General features: G+C 39.3%; 1 protein-coding gene across 1 annotated transcript in view; it reads left to right on the plus strand.

Moving 5' to 3' along the window:
- NUP54 (nucleoporin 54) overlaps positions 1 to 10880 on the plus strand; it is a 47243-nt gene extending 36363 nt beyond the window's left edge. The window contains exons 7-13 of the mRNA XM_073637291.1: positions 2125 to 2321; positions 4985 to 5039; positions 6432 to 6525; positions 6615 to 6722; positions 7435 to 7554; positions 7769 to 7879; positions 10324 to 10880. Of these exons, the coding sequence (XP_073493392.1) occupies positions 2125 to 2321; positions 4985 to 5039; positions 6432 to 6525; positions 6615 to 6722; positions 7435 to 7554; positions 7769 to 7879; positions 10324 to 10452 (814 nt within the window). The 3' untranslated portion in view covers positions 10453 to 10880. The remainder of the gene's footprint in view (positions 1 to 2124; positions 2322 to 4984; positions 5040 to 6431; positions 6526 to 6614; positions 6723 to 7434; positions 7555 to 7768; positions 7880 to 10323) is intronic.
- The last annotated feature ends 1991 nt before the right edge of the window (positions 10881 to 12871 follow it).

Raw genomic sequence — 12871 nt, forward strand, 5'->3', positions numbered from 1 at the left:
GTGCTGGGGCTAGGGCTGGGGTTGGGATTTTTTTCAAAAGTAAGAAAAAAAGATGACGATATGGTGACTAGTGTTGAGAGCAAGTGCTCGCTACTTGAGTTTGCATCGGGTGCTCTGGTATGCATTGAGTATCGTGGGTATTTGAGTGACATGCTCGAGTCTCTGCCCCATATGCTTTGCGGCCAAAAAACTTTACGGGGATTGCCTGCCATGCACGAGCGATCCCCGCATGTTTTTTTTTGGGTGCCTAATAACCGTGAAACATGCGGAGCAGGGACTCGAGCATGTCACTCGAGCACACGCTGTACATGGTGCATACCTGAGTACCCGATGCAAACTCAAGTAGCGAGCACTTGCGCTCAAGAATAATGACAACTTATTCAATATGATGACCTAATGTAAACAAATTCTGTGCCGTACCTCTGGGTTCAAAATGTTCACTATACACCTTAATAAAATCCTTGAGGGGTATAGTTTCCAAAATGGGGACACTTGTGGGGGAGCTCCACTGTTTAGGCACATCACGGGCTCTCCAAACGCGACATGGTGTCCGCTAACAAATTGAATGGAAAATCGGCTCAAATTGTTAGCGGACGCCATGTTGCGTTTGGAGAGCCCCTGTGTGCCCAAACATTGGAGCTCCCCCACAAGTGACCCCATTTTGGAAACTAGACCCCCCAAGGCACCTATCTAGATGCATAGTAAGCACTTGGAACCCCCAGGTGCTTCACAAATTGATTCGTAAAAATGAAAAAGTGTTTTTTTTTTCACTTTTTCATTTTTACGAATCAATTTGTGAAGCACCTGGGGGTTCCAAGTGCTCACTATGCATCTAGAAAGGTGCCTTGGGGGGTCTAGTTTCCAAAATGGGGTCACTTGTGGGGGAGCTCCAAAGTTTGGGCACACAGGGGCTCTCCAAACAGAACATGGTGTCCGCTAATTATTCAAGCAAATTTTACAATCAAAAAGTCAAATGGCGCTCCTTCCCTTCCGAGCCCTGCCGTGCGCCCAAACAGTGTTTCTTCCCCAAATATTGGGTATCTGCGTGCCCAGGGGAAATTGCACAACAAATTTTGGGGTCCATTTTTTCTTGTTACCCCTGTGAAAATAAAAAAAATTGGGTCTAAAGTAACATTTTTGTGAAAAAAGTTAAATGTTCATTTTTTTTCTTCCACATTCAAAAAATTCCTGTGAAGCACCTGAAGGGTTAATAAAGTTCTTGAATGTGGTTTTGAGCACCTTGAGGGGTGCAGTTTTTAGAATGGTGTCACTTTTGGGTATTTTCTGTCATAAAGACCTCTCAAAGTGACTTCAAATGTGATGTGGTCCCTAAAAAAATGGTTTTGTAAATTTTGTTGGAAAAATGAGAAATCGCTGGTCAACTTTTAACCCTTATAGCTCCCTAACAAAAAAAAATTTTGGTTCCAAAATTGTGCTGATGTAAAGTAGACATGTGGGAAATGTTATTTATTAACTCTTTTGTGTGACATATCGCTCTGATTTCAGGGCTTAAAAATTCAAATTTTGAAAATTGCAAAATTTTCAAAATTTTCGCCAAATTTCCGTTTTTTTCACAAATAAACGCAAGTGATATCGAAGAAATTTTTCCACAATCATGAAGTACAATATGTCACGAAAAAACAATCTCAGAATCAGGGGGATCCGTTGAAGCGTTCCAGAGTAATTACCTCATAAAGTGACAGTGGTCAGAATTGTAAAAATTGGCCCGGTCATTAACGTGCAAACCACCCGCGGGGCTTAAGGGGTTAATAATAATAACCAGCCCCAGCAGTAAAATATGCAGTATTATTGGCCTGGTTAGGGTACAATACAGAAATGTATCATCAGTTTGATATAGATCAGGCAAAATATATTACTCCCTCCATAGTGCACTGTTCATAAACTCAGATACACCGCACTGGTTAATATGTAGAACTGGACTATATTTCAAACTTTGAGAATTTTACAGACCCCACTTTAGCTTTTCAGTCTGTTTCCGACTTCTGCTGTTACATTACTGTTATGTCCTGCCTAGACACTGTTAGAGAGTTCCGTTTGCATTGTGATTCATAGAATGACATTCTCTTTTCTCATTCCAAATTGTTTCATCATTATACTTTGTAGAACAGAGGTGATCATCTATGTAGTGGAACGCTCCCCTAATGGCACCTCCCGAAGAGTTTCAGCTACTATTTTAAACAACCACTTTGATCAAAACAATATCAAATCGAATTTGCAGCAACTTGGAGTCACTTTAACCATTGCACGAACAGAGTTGTCCCCAGCACAGATCAAACAGCTTCTTCAAAATCCACCAGCTGGTAAGAACTCTCTTACATAGCAAGATCCATAATCCTTGATGGTTTTTCTATGTGCATGATATATCTGAATTATCATTTCTGATAATAAATTTGTCCTTTCAGTTAGGGCTCCTTCAGACCTAAGTTTTTAACATAAATGTTTTTCACTGATAAAACTAGTACTTATTATAATCTATGGGGCTGTTCAAAGGTCCCTGTATTCTTGTGCACGGAGTAGTCCTCCCCAAAACGCAGAGACATGTCCAATTTTGATTCGAGTCCTGGAACAAACTCGCCAATGCCAATCTATTGGGCCGTGGAAAAAAAATTCGACCGCACTCTGATGCCATCTGTGTGCTGTCTGACTTTTATGTTATGTTTGATAGGAGAAGCTTCAAAAAAACTTAGTACGCAAAAAAAAATCGTTATGGTAAAACACACATTAACCAAACAGTGATGAAAATCAGATCCAAAGTGCTGATGAATATCGGTCAGCTTTTTGAGTACAAGAAAAATCACTGCCATTTAAATGAGTTTCTTATTGATTTCATTGCTGGCTACACATTAAAGGGATATCTGGGACAATTTTTTTTTTTTTTTTACAATGTGCCTAAGATCTAACCCGGCGCTAATCTCTGCCAACTATTCAGCGGCTTTAGCTGACATTACATCGACAGAGTAGCGGCTTCTCCACTCAGCTCCGTTAACCGGGGAATGACTGCTGAAGTCATGCTGATTGACAGCCGGCTCCCTGCTGCCTAACTGCAGGAAAGCTAAAGTAAGTCATCATGATGCTGACAGTCACGCCCGTCTACCGAGCGGAAGAGCTGCTCTGTTGACATGGAGCAGCTGAATCGCTGGCAGGAGCAGTTGGTCACCACTCTGTGACAGCGCCGCGTAGAACAGGTAGGCAGTTGGCAGCTACTTGCTTGTTACTTTTCATGGCCATAGTGTAAAAAAAACAAAAAAAAACATGGACAACCTCTTTAACCCTTTCTAACGTGGAGCGTAGTAGTATGCCCCATGTCAGATTCCCCTGTTTGGTGCGGGCTCCGGCGCTGAGTTTGCACCTTTCCGGGCTCGTCAGCTGATCTATACAGCTTGTATGTGCCCGCAACAGCCGTGGGTGGAATCGCGATCCACCCGCGGCTGTTAACCAGTTAAATGTCGCTGTCAATTTCTGACGGCAGCACTTAACTCGCGCTTCCAGAAAGCACGTTATTGGCCCCTGCCCATCGCCGACCCCGTCACATGATTGCGGGTCGCCAATGGGTTGGCATGACAACCCGGGGTCTGCAGGAAACCCCTGTGGTTGTCACTGCCAGATTGCTATGAGCGCCGTCCAGTGGTCGGCGCTCTTAGCAAGTGAGCGCGTCTGCTGCATACAGGCGATCTGATCGCCTGTGTGCAGCAGAGGCGATTAGACAAGTGCTGCTTCTAGTCTCCTATAGACTATTGAAGCAAGCAAAAAGTAATAAAAAAAAAAAAGTTTTTAAAAATATAAAAGTTTAAATCACCGTCATATTCAAAATAAAACAATAAAAAACCCACATATTTGATATTGCCGCATTCAGAATCGCCCGATCTATCAATATAAAAAAAGAATTAATCCGACCGGTAAACTGCGTAACAAGAAAAAAATTCTAAACTCCAGAATTACTTTTTTTTTGGTCGCCGCAACATTGCAATAACGGGCGATCAAAACATCGGATCTACCCCAAAATCGTATCAATAAAATCGACCGCTCGGTGCGCAAAAAATTAGGCCATCACCCGGCCCCAGATCCCGAAAAATGGAGGCGCTATGGGTCTCGGAAAATGGTGACTTTTTTTTTTTTTTTTTTTAGTAACCGAGAAAATGACGGCACTTCCACTACAAGCAATAGGTGTGAACAGGTGCTTACTAAGAGCAGCTACCTCCCATATATAATGAACAAATAAAGTAGCACACTGTAACACTGAGTATATAGATATGAAATATGAATAGCATAACTGCTGTAGAAAATAGAAATAAATGAAAATTTTTAATTTCTATTTTCTACAGCAGTTATGCTATTCATATTTCATATCTATATACTCAGTATTACAGTGTGCTACTTTATTTGTTCTTTTTTTTTTAAGCATACTTTGGAATTTTTTTCACTCCTTAAATAAAAAACCTATACATGATTCGTGTGTACGAACTCGTAATGACCTGGAGAATCATAATGGCAGGTCAGTTTTAGCATTCAGTGAATGTGGTAAAAAAAAACCTCAAAAAATAACTGTGGAATTGCACTTTTTTTGCAATTTCACCGCACTTGAATTTTTTTCCGTTTTCCAGTATGCGATATTGTAAAACCAGTGATGATGTTCAAAAGTACAACTTGTCCCGCAAAAAATAATCCCTCACATGGCCATATTGGCAGAAAAAAATAAAAAAATAAAAATTATGGCTCTGGGAAGAAGGGGAGCAAAAAACGAAAACGCAAAATGCTCCGGTCATGAAGAGGTTAAATACACAGTTCACCTGTTTTCTTTCACCCTGGGTTTTGTAATAATATTAACCCATTTTTAAATGTAACCACGTGTCTGTCAAGTATACAATGCTTTCACATTACACAGGACAACCTTCTTCATTTCCAGACCTTTTTCATGTAGTAATGAAGATGCTAGTGCTCTTAATGTATTAATTTTTATTTTAAGGTGTGGATCCAGTCATTTGGGACCAAGCAAAAATTGATAACCCTGAACCAGATAGGTGAGTGTTTTGTTACATATTACTTTTTTATTTCAGTCATTTATAAATAAACCAATGTATTTGACAACAATCCAGAATTGATGCGAGCTTTACATATAACGCTGGAGTCCCTCTAGTGCTGTTTTGTTTACATTATTTACTTTTTTGTTACCAGTATTATTTGACTGACCACCAGTCATTTCTTGCATCAGATCCTTCTCTTACTGGACCTTTGACTGTGTTCACATGTAGCAAATTAGTTGTGGAGTTTGTGTGTAGACTTCACAGCGAAAGCATCGGGCATTCTATGTGAGTTGGTCTTAATAAAAACCAGTGTACATTTGAGGACATGCTTCATGGTTTCAAATCCACGACATGACTTATTTTTTTTGTCCCTTTAAAAGGGTGTTCTCAAGCTTGATATTTATCCCCTATCCACAGGTGTAGGGGATAACTTTCCTATCACGGGGGGTTCGACCGCCGTGGCCTCCAGCGATCCAGAGCCCCAGCTGAATAGAGCAGTGGTCGATCATGCGCACTACCGTTTCATTCATTCTTATTGGAAGTGCCGGAGATTGCTAAGCACAGCACTCAGCTGATCTTCGGCACTCCAGTTAGAATTAATAAAACTGTAGTGCGCATGATCGACCCTCTGATCAATTCAGCCGAGAATCTGAAGAGCCCCGGTTTTTAAGATCGCTTGGGGCCACCGTGGTAAGACCCCCCCACAATCAGAACGTTATACCATGGATTGGAGATCACTTTCAAACTTGAGAACACCTCTTTTTCTCCAATCCGTGGTATAACGTTCTGATTGTGGGGGCTTACCCAACTCGCTCTACCTCATAATTTCCACCCTTTTTAGCTGGTGTCCTTGTCTCTTATTCAAGTGTTCTGGCTCTGCAAAGGAACAAAAATTCAATTTTTTTTTCTTTTTAGCTTGTGTTCTCTAATGCTGGTTTTCTCACTCTGCTCTTCTCTACATTATTAGTTGAGCGATGCCAATGACATCAAATTTACTGATGTCTACCGGGCCACTTGTGCAAGCGGGGGGTATCATGCACCTGTCCTATTGATTGTAGGACCAGATGACTGTTACTTTCCATTTCTCTGCCCATTACCCAACTGTTCTGTAACTTAGCATCTGAGCTCCTATAGTGTGGGATCTCTACAACTTATAAAACCTAGTGGAAGTAAAAATAACAGACATTTAAAATGTCTATGTATCAGCTGGATAGGAAATGTATATTTTGGTTATAGACTGGACCAATGCTCATAGAAGACCTCTGTAGAGCAACAACCATGGTGCTCACTGATTCTAGGCTGTAATGAAGCTTCTTCTGCGTACCTTCTACTTGCAGGCTTATTGAAGCATTACATTGGATTGCATGCTGTCTTTATTTTTTTCCCCAGACTGATCCCTGTTGCTATGGTCGGCTTCAAGGAACTTCTTAGAAGGTTAAAAGTACAAGATCAAATGACAAAGCAGCACCAGTCCAGGCTAGATGTAAGGTTTAGTCCAGTATTTCCTTTTTTTTTCTTAGTGAGATAATCTACTCATCTGCAAGTTCTCTGTATTTTAATTTCCAATTCTAGATTATTTCCGAAGACATAAGTGAGTTACAGAAAAATCAGGCAACCACAATGGCAAAAATTGCGCAGTACAAGAGGAAATTAATGGAACTCTCTCACAGAGTCCTTCAGGTACAAATTTGCCCTTTTTGGGGGAGGGAGTAGTAGCATGTCATTGAATAGGAACAATGGTTCTTGTTTGTCTTTTTTTGGGGGGGGGATTCTGGTAGGCCTTGATATTTTGTGAACCCCTATATTCCTTGGGTCATGTTCAGTAACGACTTCTCATATGTCTTCATATATGGTATTTTTTTTGTTAATGTACATGCTTTCAAACACAAATTCCATTATCCCTGCTTATTGAGTCTGATTTGCACATGATGGGCCGATTCATTAAAGTAGCTAAATTTATGTACAACTTTCGGCTCCAGTTTTGGCCAGAACTCTTGTTTTGGATGGAGCATGTTAGTGGCGTTGCCTGCCCAACAAGTTCTTCAAAAGTTATACCACTTAAGTTTAGAGGCTTAGCTTATGCCGGAAATGTACTTTAGTTCCTGACTGGAGTAACATTTCTGGTGAGGCGCTTGAAGGTGCACGCCAGTGTTAAGATCTTACTCCACCACGCACTTTCATTAGGACTGGCATACACAACACCGATCTTCATGAATTGGGCCCTACTGTGTGGTAAATAGGTTATATTTTAATTTTCTTTCTGCTGTTTTATTTTCTTGTAGATTTTATTCACTGCATTTTTGGAAACATAAGTCCATTACACATTTACTGATTTGTTGTTGAGAATGTGTTAAAATAGTAATTGTGTAGACTTGCACAACAATTTTACCAGGTTTTAATAAAGCAAGAAATTCAGCGGAAGGGTGGATTTGCCATTCAAGCGGAGGAGGAACAGCTTCGTGTGCAGCTGGACACTATCCAATCTGAACTTAATGCACCCACTCAGTTCAAGGTAACTCTAGTCATTATATTCATGTGTGTGTGTGTATGTGTATATTATATTATATTGTATGTATATATTATATGTATAATTATAGTATAAATAATCTCTTTATTAGGAATCTAGTTGACGGTGAACCGTTGTGCAAGTATGAATTTTGCTGTATGCCGTTCTCTGTCTCTAGCGGCATATACAGAATGACCCCACTGTTGCTTTTGCTTTGCAGGGAAGGCTCAATGAACTAATGTCCCAAATCAGAATGCAGAATCATTTTGGAGCAGTGCGATCAGAAGAAAAATATTATGTAGATGGAGATCTATTGAGGGAAATTAAGCAGGTAAGATTACATGACATTGTTTGCCATTCAGTAGTTTTATGCCATACTTGTTTAAACCATCATCTAAAATTTACATTAGAATCCTCAAGAACATAGGTGACCAACAGGGATAAGTCTAATAGCTAGCTTTCCACAAAAGTCGTCAAAAATTCATCCATCGAATAATTCCTCATTCAGACATCACTGATTTTTCATGTATGCAAAAAAAAATTATGCGTGTCATCAGTATTCAGTCAGTGTGCTTTTTACCATCCGTGTTTCATCAGTGATCTTCATGTATGGAGAAATATAGAAATTGCAAAGCTTCTCCTATACATTGCTTTATTAATCACGGACAACACATGTATGGCATATTGATGTCATCAGGTACTGCCCATGATTTTCATGGACCCACAGACTTATATGGGTGATTTTCATCAGAAGAGCCGATAACAAAAAAAAACAAAAAAAAAACACATGTCTATGTAATTTTTTTGCAGACACATGGTCCGCGCCAAAAAAACACGTTAACATCCCTATAAACTTTAAGTACATATTCTTTCCCTGAAAACCATATATGGAACATGTACGTGAAACACGGATGACTGGATGAGGCCTAAAGCAGTCACTCACAATCTTTTTTTTTTTTTTTTTTTTGTCTACTTTTTAACGCCATGAATTTTCCAATAAATCATAAATTTTTTTTATATAGATTTGTTGTTAAAGAGGACCTATCACTTGCTCAAAAAAAATGTAATTACCTTGTAAAAATCATTTAGTTAGCCTTATTCTGTTTTTTTTTTTTTTTCTATTTTGTGCTACATCACTTCATTGCAGAGATATTCACATTTGTTTCTTCTAGAGCCCAGTATGTGAAATCTCTGCTTGCAGACCAGTTGTGCATTTCTTCAGCTTTCCTCATGGGTGTGTGCCTAAATTTGTCCCTCCCAGACACTGCCAGTCACTGCAGACTGAGGCTGCTAGATCTGATGCAGAGCTGTGATTCACAGCAGAGTCTGTGAGGGAGGCGTGAAATTACACACCCCAGAGAAGACTGAAGAAATGCTCAGTTGGTTTAAAAGCAGAGATTTCACACACTGCTCTAAAATCAACGAATGTGCATTTCTCTGCAATGTAGTGATGCAGCGAAAAACTGAAAGGAGCAGTAGAATCAGGGGAGCAGAGGGATTTTTACAGGGTATTTAACTTGATTTTTTGTTCAAGTGACAGGTTTTCTCTAAAGCATACAAGGGGAATTATAATTTATGCTAGTGATATTTTCTAATAGAAAATGTAGGGTTATAATATATTTTTTTGATAATCTGCTCAAAAAAATGAAGAGATCACTTGCACATCACAGTATAACCCCAATTCAGTTACATTTCAGAGACAGTAATCTGGGCATGTTGTAAAAATAAGTAACTATTTATTTTACCTGCTTTGGTACAAATGAGTTTGTGGCTTGAGAGCATGTTCACACTGCGGATTTGACAGACCTGAAAGAATCTGGAGACACCGGTGTGTCATTGAAAACTGGGGAGCCACATCCTTGGAGGGTAGGACACAACTCCACATGATAGCCAATGGTCCCCTGACTGCTGTTAGGTATGAAATGCTCAAACCCATTGTGGCACCTTAAGCTGGTGCAGTGAGCCCTTGGTTCCTCCTTGTGCAGGACAATGCCCAACCTCGTAGCTAGTGTGTGTTGGCAGTTTATGGATGATGAAGGTAATAATGCCTTTGACTGGCCCTCAGGTTCCCCAGACTTGAATCCAATTGAGAACCTCTAAAATGTTATGTATCAGTGCATCTGATGCTGTATAGTGCCACAGACGGTCCAAGAGCTCTCTGGTGCCCTGATCCACGTCTGGGAGATTTCCTTGGACACCCAGATGTTGCTGGGAGTGCATACAGGCAAATGGGGGCTATATGATGATGAAATTCATGGTAATTGGATCTGCCCTTTTTACTTTAATATTTGGGGTGATTTAGTATCCGGCCCCCAGTTGATGATTTTGGTTTCTACTGACTGTTGATATGTTACCCAATCCAAAGTTGATTTTAAGTGTTGCCGTATTTTGTTGTGAGCAGTGTATTTAATAATATACATCATGCAGTCAATGTACCAGACTGTTATGTTGCTTCTTGTTGGATTATAGGACACTCTCTCTCTTGGTTTCAACTAGTCAGTAAAAGCTTCTCCCCTGATGGTGTGGTGACACGCTACAGTGCAGCTATCCTATCTGGACCCTGATTGAGGCTGAGTTTTAATGGCTAGCTGAGCCTCTGGATTTAATGTTCTTTCAGGCAGACCTAGAATCTAATATTCAGTCTACCTTACGCACCTCTGTTTTCTACTTTTGATTGGATCCATTCTTCTTTACTCTATCCTGTGAGATTATTAGAAATTGATATGCTATTACCAAATGTGCTTAGATAATACTTTTTTTTTTCTTTCCACTTAGCACTTAAAGCAGCAACAAGAAGGACTGAGCCATTTAATCAACATAATAAAAGATGACTTGGAAGACATCAAGCTGATTGAGCAAGGACTGAATGATAACGTCCCTTTACGTGGAGGAATGTTCAGTTGATGCAATAAACTTTTTCTTTTCTCTTGAGGACATTGATTGTACTAAAAGTTTCATTTCATTTTCTAGAACAATAAGCCGTTGAACAGGTTCGGGTTCCCTTTTGACAATAAAGAAATTGTATTCGGGACAGCACAAAATATATTATCTTCCAAATTGTCTCTCGCCAAAAGTGTCACATACATTATCTTCAGCATAATGATAAAAACTTCTCTTTCCAAAACGGTGAATCCAAAAAGCTAAACATAGCCTTATTTGGTACCACAATGGTGACATGCAGAAACAACTATCAGATGCCATCTTGGGCGTTAGTCAGTGGTGTTAGGACAGTTATACATCAACACTGTTTTGATTTTTTTAATGTTTATATTTAATATGAGGTCTTATTGGAAATACCGTATTTAGTGAATAAATATTTTTCTTACGGATTATGTATGTTTTATCATTTCAGTCTGTAAATTAGCTGGTTCCTTAAACTGACAAACATTTTGTAATGGAAAGTACCCTGATAAACAAGAAGCCTTTCAAGAAAATGTTAAACTAGTACTTCCCAACTTATTTCCCCATCTATAGTAAACTATATTTCCCACAACCCAAAGTGTATATAACACTCCTTCTCTGCTATCTCATGATAGGTGGCTAGGTGAATATCTATATATGAAAAAAATATATATATTACAGCACAGATAAAGTTTGATTGAAGATTTAAGTTTTTTTTATTAACAAAAGTCAAAGGGTTATGAACAAAAGAGAAATCTAAATCCAATCAATAATTGGTTTGATCACTCTTTACCTTCAAAACCGCATCAATTCTTCTAGGCACACTTGCAGAAAGTCAGGGATTTTGTAGGATTATAGTCAGGTGTATGAGTAACTAATTGTACCAAACCAATGAGAATTATCACTTTCATATGTAGGTTGTAAGGTCTGCAGGTAACAGTTAAGCATGGTGGAGGTTTCTGTGAGTAGTTGGCAATCTGATCAGTATTAATTGTGTCCTCAATGCTGAGAAATATGCAAATGCTTATCCATAATGCATTCCCTTTAGAGGGCCGCCTGATTGGCTCCAAATTTATTCTGTAAGAAGACAAAAACCTCCAACATACAGTGTAAAGAAGAAAGAGGAGTCCTTGAAGTGATGGTATTGCCCCCACAGAGCCCTAATCTCAAGATAATTGAGGTTGTGTGGAATTACAAGGAGAAGGATTTGCACAAGCCTAAATTCACAGAAGATCTGCAGTTGGTTCTTCAAAATGTTTGGAACCCTGGAACGAGTTCCGTAAAAAACCTGTGTGCAAGTGTTCCTATAAGAATTGATACTTTGATGTCTTTTTGAAGAAGGGCAGTCACAGCAAACATTGATTTGATTTAGATTTCTAATTTGTTCATTTAATCTTTATTATGTTAATAAACTATTAACACTTCTATTTTTAAAAGCATTTGTCCTTTACTGTGCCAAAGTTTTAGGCAGGTATGGAAAAAGGCTGCAGTGTATATATTTATATAATTGTAACAGCAAAAGTTCCTTAGCTTAAAATCAAACAAATACTTTATTCCAGACTGGGTGTAATGCTTTTGAATGCTGCCTTTTATAGAAAGTGTACTTGCGGACCACTAAAATATTACCGGTGTATATTTATATACCGTATTTTGTGGATTATAAGATGCACCCAGGTGGAAAATGGGGGGAAAAAAAAACATTTTTAAATAAAATGGTGGTGCTCCTCTGCCGACCTCCTGAATCAGCTACCATGGCTCCTGTGATCCCGCTGCCCCGCCGCCACAGGTAACATATGTTCGGATTATGATTGTCTCTTCAGAGAGGAAGAGGACTAGAACTCTAGTGCCATCTATAGGAAGTAGCAATCCTAAATGCCATTATCAACTCTAATGAGCCTTGTCACATGACTTACAATTTATATATTTCCCAGAGGAGTATTGCAGCTTAAAAGTCTCATCACTGTGGCATGCTTGACATGTCAAACTCTTCAAGGAGAAACTTTACCCTTTGGATCCCAGTCTGACACCTCTCACCCAGTCAAATCAAATCTCACACTTTGCACTGACGAGGGGCTGTACGCTGAAACAGTGTCTGCAAATTGATGTTCTGGCTTTTATCGTAAGTCATGTGACAAGGCTCGTTAGAGAGTCAATATTGACTTCTAGGATTGCTACTTCCTATAGGTGGCAATAGAGTTCTAATCCTCTTCCTCTCTAAAGAGACAATTTGCATATTTCCCAGAGGAGCATTGCAGCTTTAAAAATCTCCTCACTTTGGCATGCTTGACTTGTCACTCTCTGCAAAGAGAAACATTACCCCTTGGATTTTGGATTATGAGACCCACCCCCTCTTTCCTCCCAAATTTGGGGGGAAAAAGTGCATCTTCTAATCTGAAAAATATGGTACATGCCCTATATATAC

The sequence above is a fragment of the Phyllobates terribilis genome, unplaced genomic scaffold (genome assembly GCF_046119375.1).
Source record: "Phyllobates terribilis strain yellow unplaced genomic scaffold, ASM4611937v1 Scaffold_1__5_contigs__length_1240528914, whole genome shotgun sequence".
Lineage (NCBI taxonomy): Eukaryota > Metazoa > Chordata > Amphibia > Anura > Dendrobatidae > Phyllobates > Phyllobates terribilis.